Source organism: Hipposideros armiger, unplaced genomic scaffold (assembly GCF_001890085.2).
Source record: "Hipposideros armiger isolate ML-2016 unplaced genomic scaffold, ASM189008v1 scaffold_476, whole genome shotgun sequence".
In the NCBI taxonomy this organism is placed as follows: Eukaryota; Metazoa; Chordata; class Mammalia; order Chiroptera; family Hipposideridae; genus Hipposideros; species Hipposideros armiger.
The window spans coordinates 879,243-888,125 of record NW_017731826.1 but is presented as its reverse complement, the minus strand read 5'-3'; the positions used below and the strand labels follow the sequence as shown (position 1 = coordinate 888,125).

General features: G+C 42.5%; 1 protein-coding gene across 7 annotated transcripts in view; it reads left to right on the top strand.

The window, feature by feature from the left end:
- HNRNPF (heterogeneous nuclear ribonucleoprotein F) overlaps positions 1-8,397 on the top strand; it is a 20,583-nt gene extending 12,186 nt beyond the window's left edge. For all 7 annotated transcript variants that reach the window (XM_019666603.1, XM_019666598.1, XM_019666599.1 and 4 more), the window contains 3 exons: positions 297-430; positions 1,759-1,814; positions 6,103-8,397. In XM_019666603.1, coding sequence (XP_019522148.1) covers positions 6,152-7,396 — 1,245 coding nt within the window. In that variant the 5' untranslated portion in view covers positions 297-430; positions 1,759-1,814; positions 6,103-6,151 and the 3' untranslated portion in view covers positions 7,397-8,397. The remainder of the gene's footprint in view (positions 1-296; positions 431-1,758; positions 1,815-6,102) is intronic.
- The last annotated feature ends 486 nt before the right edge of the window (positions 8,398-8,883 follow it).

Below are 8,883 nucleotides of genomic sequence, written 5' to 3'. Positions count from 1 at the left end.
CCCACCGGAGCTCGCCCCGCACCGGAAGCGCCCGCTGACCCCGCCCAGGCTCCGGTTGGGGCGCTCAGGGGTCCGGCCTTATCCCCAGCTGGGCGGACAGAGACGGTCGGGGCGCCAGGTGGAGGCGGGGCGACCTCCTACCTACCCTTGTTCCCTGGCGCGGTGGGTCCCAGGAGCTCGGCGTTCGAGACCGTGGCTGCTCTTCCCGCCGAAATCGCTCCGACGCGCCCCTTGTGGCTGGCTGCGCTTCAGCCTCCGACGAACGTGTGCCCAAAGCCAGGCGGTTTCAATTTCAGGTTAATAACAGGAGATGCACCTGGACTCGCTCCGGAGCCCTCTGCGTTTTTAAGCGTCGGGTGGAATTGGGTTCCTTTGGCCGTAAACCGCATTTACTTGATGAAAATAGAAATCGGCCCTGCTCCGTTCATCGGTAAGTCTTAAACAGCAAAAAACGTCAACTGCGTGACTGTGAGGCGGTGTTTCCCGCGGGCTGAGATTTAGGACAACTTTTTGAGTAATTAAGGCGTCCAGGACAACCTGGTTTGTGCGTGCTGCCAGCTGTAGGTTAAAATTCATTTACAAATAGGGCGAAAATGCTCTTTGGGTCTCACTGGAACACGACTGAAGGAGGAGGATGAAGCCAGGCTCCCGCCAAGTTCTTGATCCTGAACCTTCGAGAACATGGGAGGTGCGGTTTAAGCCGCCCTGTTTGTTGCGCAGATAAACCTAGTCAGTCTGGGCCCACAGAGGCGCACCCAGTTTATCTTGATTGGATCTACCAGAATCCGAACCAAATCCAGTCTAACCAGTTGAGTGATGAGCACATTTGGGTTTGCCTCGCAGGAGTCCAGGCAGCCTGTTAGAAAAGCAGAATGTCGGTCCCAGCCCAAATCTGCCGTTTTAAACTGTAATACTTTACATTTACACAATGTTCTTCCTCCAAATAGTCTCATGTAAGAATCACAGGACGCTAGTAAGATAAGGCAAATATTATCTTTTAAGACAACGTGCTCAGCGAAATTAACTTTTCCAGGTATTTGTTTCCAAAACTAAGAAGGTAGCTTAGTTTTCAGACATATTCCCTGGACTTCACATAGTCGAGGAAGTCTTTAGGGGCAGCTTTGTCACTTGGCAGTGGGCGATGGTGGTAATGATGTTTTTCCTGTTAAAGCATATTTCAACATTTCCTCCCCTTATTCTTCCTCAGTTAATGAAAAGATCAATGTCAGGTCACAAGAAGTGAAGTTACCTAGCAAACTGGGAAAGACAGTCTTGAGTACCTCCACCCTGCTGGGCCCCCCCCACCCGAGTTTTCTAAATTGTAAATCCTGTTAAATGATTTCTGGCAAACCTTTCGCTGGACTCCCTGCCAGTAAAGATAGGGTTTCCTATACCTATGCGCAGCTGCCCTGTCCTCCCCTTCCCAGGACAGCTCTTGTCTTTGCCCCCCCCCCCCCCCCCTCGATATTTAAATTTTCTTACTGCAATTACTAGTCGTCTGTATAGAAACTCCAGAGTTGAGTAGGTCTCTTCAGGCCAGTGGGGGTTTCCCTCCTGTTATCCTCTGTGTGCCCTGTGAAGAGAAACCTTTTAAATGCTTGGGGGTGGGCTGGGGTGTGTTCTTGACTTAGGGGAGTCCCAGCCCTGCCTGCTTTACTGGTGTCCCCCAGCCCCGCCCCGGGCACTGCCGCCTCTGTTCAGGTCACTGCTGAGTGCTTCGGCACTGAGGCAAGATGGCCATATTGCTCTTTTTTTTAGGATAATTCGTACCAGGAGTGTCTCGGACTGTTGGCGTCCCCTCTTGTTCTTTTAAGGTGAGCTATTTTTTTTTTATTCTTTAGTTTATATTTGAATTATTATATTCAAGCAGAAATTTTTCTTAGGAATGTGAAGTAAAAATTTTCTTGGAACTGCAGACTTTTCTGAGTTTTAGTTAATGTCCTAAATACTGTAAGTGCAGAGAATCCAAATGTGTAGAGGATTCTGAGTGCAAGAGTTGAGGATATTATGTTAGCACCAGAAATTAGGTTTGAATTTCAGTCAAAGCTTAAAAGAATAAGAAATTAAAAGTCAGGACTTTATATGAGAAATCAAAAATAAGAATTTTGGAGTAAAAATAATAAATGTTTTAAGTATGGACGTGTTTTGGGGAAACAATGCTTTCTTTACCTTGCCTTCAAAGAAATCACTTTGTTTTTGAAACAAAACATTTGTTAATCTGTACTGTATTAGGCATTTTAATATATATAGTTTTAAGTTTTTTGTGGTGCTCAATTACACAATTCTTACATGGAATGTCTGTTTTTTATGCTTCTTGCACATGTTTTTCGGCCTCCCCAGGCTGCCATATTCTAGAGAGAGGTGTTGAATCCATACACACACTTGACCATCAGTTAATTCCTTGCTAATCTTTGGGTTGCTGTGCTGGGGTCCTTCATAGGCTCTCAGTGCGGTTTTGAAGACACCTTTTAAACAAATAACAGCAACAATGTTATGGGAGCATAGAACCATAAGATTTAGTTTGTTGAAGAGGAAGATCTTTTGGAAAGGTGACTTATTTGACCTGCGACCTTAAGGATTAGTAGGATTTAGCTAGACAGAAGGTTGAGTGGAATATACTTGGAGAGAGAATTAACACGTGTCAAATCAGGAGCAGAGAGCCTGGCACATTCTAGACACAGGAATAAAAAGATTTATAATTGGGTCGGGGGCTAGATAGTGTGTTGCAATGCCTGAGCACCCCTTAGCTCTGAGGTTAGTGTTAATATCAGTGGGAAGCCACCAAGGACTTGGAAAAAAAGAGGGACATAGTCACCTTAAAAAGAGCATTTCACCTGCAGATTGGGTTGCATGCAATAAGGGCTAACTGTTAAGCTTGGAGAAATTGAAGAACCAGATCCAAGTATCCTGGAATGGGCTTTTGGTATGGGAAATAGAAAGAAATGAAAGAGCAGTGCAGAAAGAACATGACAATTTGATAATCTGGGTAACAAAGAAAGGAATTACTGAACTCTACTTTGCCATGCATTGTGCTGGGGCTGAGTGCTAGAGCTGTAAGAAGCCTTGATTGTTGAAGTCCAGAGTTACTGAGTTAGGAGTTGGGAGTGTGGTTAGGGTAGAGAATGGCATCACCTGGGAGAGATGACGAATTCGTTGGATTTGAGGCCTTGGGAGAAGTTGTTCAAGGATTACTTCAGTTTTCTTCTAGAGCAGCGGTTCTCAGTCTTTCAAAGGGGTCGCCTGAGACCATCGGAAAACATATTTTTGATGGTCTTAGGAACCGAGACACCGCTCCTCTATCGGTCTCCAGGCCCACATGCAGATACGCCCACATACGAGTACCCGGCAATCCCTTTGAAACAGCGGTTGAGAACCGCTGTTCTAGAGCCTCTTGACAGGTAAGGCCATTTATGCTGCATCCAGGGTGCTATAGAAGTTTCAGAGAGAAAGGCTGCATTCGTTTATGGTACTTGGGAGCTGTGGAGTAAAGTTCTGGGCCTCAAGAAGCCTAAGGCTGCTGGGGACTAGGGTGTCTTGAGCACAGTGCTGATTGTGGAGATGAAAAATCAGGTGACTGCCTAATAAAGGATGGGGCGCAACCCCAGTGATTCCCCAGTTATGGATGTAGAGGAAAGACTCAGGAAGAGGCTGAGAGAGCGTCTAAGGAATTAACAGGAGACAGTTGCATCATAGGAGCCAAGAGGAGAAAGGATTTTCAGAGGGAATGGTTGGTTAAATCCTGTGGGAACAAATAAGATGGGGGTAAGAAAAGACTTGTTCTCTTTCTTGCTGTGGAGGTCCTTGGCAAGGTGAGATTGTGCACTTTTAATGGTAGGTGTGAGGGGGTGACAGTGGAAGCTTTTTGAGATTTTAACTGAAAGGGAAAGCAAATTGGTATCAGGGAAGATATGTATTCCAGGATTAGTTAGAAATGAGTGGTGATCAAGAGTTTGTTGAGGTTGGATGGAGTTGGGACCAGAGCACATTTGTAGATAATCTCAGCTATAAAGACCTTGTTTATAAATTCCTAGAGTTTGTGGCAATTTCCTTCACATGGTCCCTATTCTTTGAAGTAGATGATAATCAGATAAGGGAAAATTAGACTAGGGATTTAGCACAGATGTCTTAAGGTTTTTAGAAGATTGGGGGCTGTGGTGGAACTGTATATGGTTGGGGACCCTGATTTTCTACACTACTCATTCCCAAATTGGAATTTTACCCCCAGGGAATGTCTGGAGACATTTTTGGTTGTCACAACAGGGGAGGGGGATGCTACTGGCATCTGGTGGGTAGAGGCCAGTGGTGTTACCCAACGTCCTGCAGTGCGGGGCCTGCCCACACAGCAAGTGTGTCTGGTCCAAAATGTGAATCATTTTGCCACCTCTGTTCCACTGAGCCACTCAGTCAGTATACCCAGGGAATAGTCAGATTTGTGCAGTCTCTCAGGGCTCTTTTTACTGGGTACACAATAATGAAGAAGGAAGTGCATACACATTCTGTTTATTATATCAAATATTTAAATGAAGAAAATTATGATGGGTAAAAATGTAACTTGAATGTAATTTGTTTTCCCTAGTACTAGTGCATTTGAGCACTTCATACATTTCATATATTAGTAGTTTGTTTTTCCTTTGCTTAAATGACCTGTCCATGCTTTCTAATTTTAAAATCGTGGGGTTTTAAGAAAAACTAGGAACTATATGTATTTGTCCATATTTTGCTCTAATCGTGTAAATACCCCATTCCATCTGGGATGTTTTTGTGATTCATTTAAGGTCAGGTTCTATTTTATCTTTTTCTATTAATGTTCCCACATTTCTTGAAAAGGTGTCTGTCTCTGCATCTATTATACTTGCTGTAAAATGACAGTTTCATGAAACATCTAATTTTCATATCCTTAACATGTGCCCATGTTGACCATTGATCGCTGAAAGTATATTTTTGGCCCTATCAGTATTTTCATTGTCTCTGATATGCGTATATTGCTACCTGATGGCTCAACTCCTACTCTTCTGAAGACTGCCCTTCCACTTGGATTTGACCTTACTCTCTTTCAGCTTGGACTCTTGGGTGCCACGTGCATTCTATGACTCCCTATGGGAGGGGCATCTCTCACCCTTCTTGTACATGGAAAGGTTCATTCCCTTTCTTGGCAGCCTTTCAATAAAACGTAGCAGTAAGCGTGTGTTTTATATTGATCCTTTTATTTATAAGTGAACCTGGGAAGCTTATAATTTGATTTCTGTATTTGCAGTGTATATAACTAATATTCTGTTGATGGACTTATCTGCCTGTCTGGATATGTCATCACACTCGACTCATTTTCTTTGATATGATAATTTATCCATAGACCCTGGAATCCATTGTTGTCTTGTATCTTCTCTGCATTACTGATCTCTGGTTAACCTAGTGTCGAGATGTTATTCTATATTGTGGTTCAAAATAGTTGATGTTCATCACTTATTTTTTTCTTCTGTAGTATCTTGCCACAAACAAGCAAATTGATTAATTGTAAGGCTTGTAGTTTAAGAAGATTCTCACAGAAAAGCTCTTATAAATGAAACACCAAATTTCATCGTGACAAATATCTGTAGTAAATATATAACGATGTGTTCTAACCTGACTAATAATTTAGATTCCTCTATGTTCGAGGCACCAATTTACATCTCCCTGCCATTTACTTTAGTGATGCAATAATACATCCCATCGGTTTTCCTCCAGTTCTGAGGTTTTACTGTTTTTGAATATTGCCTCAATTCATTCTTTCGTCTTCCTTCTACAACTTAAAACAATTGACTAGATTTTGACTTACTACTCTAGGTCACTATTTTGCTCTTCAAATTTTACTCTCCATTCTATTTCACCTTTTTTTTTTCTTTTCTTTTCTTTTTGAGACCTGATTTGTTCTTTTTCAGTCTATCTGTGAGTAATATGCACATTTTTGGAGAGACCTGGGATTGAATCTCAGATCAAATGTACTTGGTGGTATATTTCAATTTCACTTAGCTTATCCCATCAGTAAAATGGAGAAAACCGTATTTACTGCATATTCTTGTTATACATATTAAAGGGAAAATTATGTAGTTTTTGCTTTCTTTTCAGCCACCAAGGCAGCAGCTGACTTGTTTGAATTCTGCCCTATCAAGTGTCCATGATGCTGGGCCCCGAGGGAGGTGAAGGCTTTGTGGTCAAGCTCCGTGGCCTGCCCTGGTCCTGCTCTATTGAGGATGTGCAGAATTTCCTCTCCGGCTGCATAATTCATGGTGGGGCCACAGGCATCCATTTCATCTACACTAGAGAAGGCAGGCAGAGTGGTGAGGCTTTTGTTGAACTTGAATCAGAAGATGATGTGAAAATGGCCCTTAAAAAAGACAGGGAAAGCATGGGACACAGGTACATTGAGGTGTTCAAGTCCCACAGAACCGAGATGGATTGGGTGTTGAAGCACAGCGGCCCAAATAGTGCTGACACCACCAATGATGGCTTCGTGTGGCTCCGAGGACTCCCATTTGGATGCACCAAGGAGGAGATTGTTCAGTTCTTCTCGGGGTTGGAAATTGTGCCAAATGGGATCACCTTGCCTGTGGACCCTAAGGGCAAGATTACAGGGGAAGCCTTTGTGCAGTTTGCCTCACATGAGTTAGCTGAGAAGGCCCTAGGGAAACACAAGGAGAGAATAGGCCACAGGTATATTGAAGTGTTTAAGAGCAGTCAGGAAGAAGTTAGGTCATACTCAGATCCCCCTCTGAAGTTCATGTCTGTTCAGCGTCCGGGGCCCTATGATCGTCCAGGCACAGCCAGGAGGTATATTGGCATTGTCAAACAGGCAGGCCTGGAGAGGATGAGGTCTGGTACTTACAGTGCAGGCTATGGGGGCTATGAGGAGTACAGTGGCCTCGGCGATGGCTATGGCTTCACCACCGACCTGTTTGGAAGAGACCTCAGCTACTGTCTCTCAGGGATGTATGACCAGAGATATGGAGATGGTGAGTTCACTGTCCAGAGCACCACTGGACACTGCGTCCACATGAGGGGGCTGCCGTACAAAGCCACGGAGAATGACATTTACAACTTCTTCTCTCCACTAAACCCTGTGAGAGTCCTTATTGAGATCGGCCCGGATGGAAGAGTGACGGGCGAAGCTGATGTTGAGTTTGCCACTCACGAAGAAGCTGTGGCAGCTATGTCCAAAGACAGGGCCAACATGCAACACAGATACATAGAACTTTTCTTGAATTCCACAACAGGGGCTAGCAATGGGGCATATAGCAGCCAGATGATACAAGGCATTGGGGTGTCGGCCCAGTCCAAATACAGTGGCCTTGAGAGCCAGTCTGTGAGTGGCTGTTATGGGGCTGGCTACACTGGCCAGAACAATATGACTGGATATGACTAGTTTTGTAGGAGCATTGGAGTTGTGGCAAATTTTCACAGGCAGCCAACAAGCAGTGAAAAGCAGTTATTACTCTAGAAGAAGCTGTGGGACCCATTTTGCACCATGAGTTTGTGAAATCTGGATTAAAAAATTACCTCTTCAGTGTTTTCTCATGCAAACTTTTCTTCTAGCATGTGATATTGAGTAAACAAAAACTATTTTCAGCTTTTCTCAATATTTTGGTAGTGTACTTCAGAGTGATGTTATCTGAGTTTAAAGTAGTTTTAAGTACATCAAACTTAAATCTTTTACACCACATCGTGAACACACTGGGGAGATGTGCTTTTTGGAAAACTCAAGGTGCTAGATCCCAAATTCAAAGAGGAACATTTCTCATGTTTGTTCATTCTATTTTATTTTCATTTAAAATCTTTTAGGCTAAGTTTAAGCTTTTTAAAAGTTAGTTTTGAAAATTGAGACACATTACTAATACTGTAGGATTCGTGAGACCTTGACTTAACTTTCTTTGTAAACTGTGATTTCCTTTTGGGTGTATTTTGCTAAGTGAAATTTGTTAAAATTTTTTGTTAACTAAATTTTTTTCTTAAAATAAAGACTTTTTCACAATGACTGGAATAGACTATCTGCTCACCAAAAAGTAGCAAAATGACTGGGTGGTTGAAGAGAATTCATTTCAATATTGTATTTCAATGAATTTCAAAATAATTCACACATGAAATCTGATTTTCCTTATATTTCTACGAGGAGGCTAAATTACAAGTCAGATTTTAAAAGTATTAAGTATGAGTGGTAGAAATGGTGGCAAGAAACACATCACACAAAGTATGAAAATTGGAGTCCCAACCTGCTGTGACTTGTATGCCATTTATAATACCCTGCTGGTCCTTCACTTGATGCTGGAGCCACATCTGTTTTTCATAGCTAGATTTACTTTGGAGTGCTGCATACGTTGAGAGTCATGTTTCAGGTTTTTTAATATAAAATGTACTAGTCAAACCTTTCTCTTCACAATTAATGGTTATTTCTATAAGTACACTCTTGGGTTAGCAGTTGCAGGTTATTGCAGTATACACATAATCTTAAGCTTTTGAGACCTGTTTCTAATTTGTTAATAGAAAATTATCTGAAAGTTGCATCCAAATTCCAGGCGGTTCTGCACATGGCATTACCATCACTTCACTGTGACCTGCACTAAATAAAACCATCAAGACTAAAATGTGAATGGAGTTTATTTAACAAAAAAACAAACTTGGCTTACATTAGTAATTTTCTCAACTATTTTCTCATTTGTCTTTAATAACCATAGAATGCAGCCCACATGCCCTAATTTCTTCACCAGCTTAAGGATCATCTGGTATCTTCATTTCAAGGGACTGGCCTCTTACAAAGAAGGTGCTCTATTGGTTAAGCCCTAAAGGGTTATATTTTTAAGACTAGGTAGACTAGTTTTGCCCCTCCCACCTTTCCTGACCTAATTGAGCTATCCT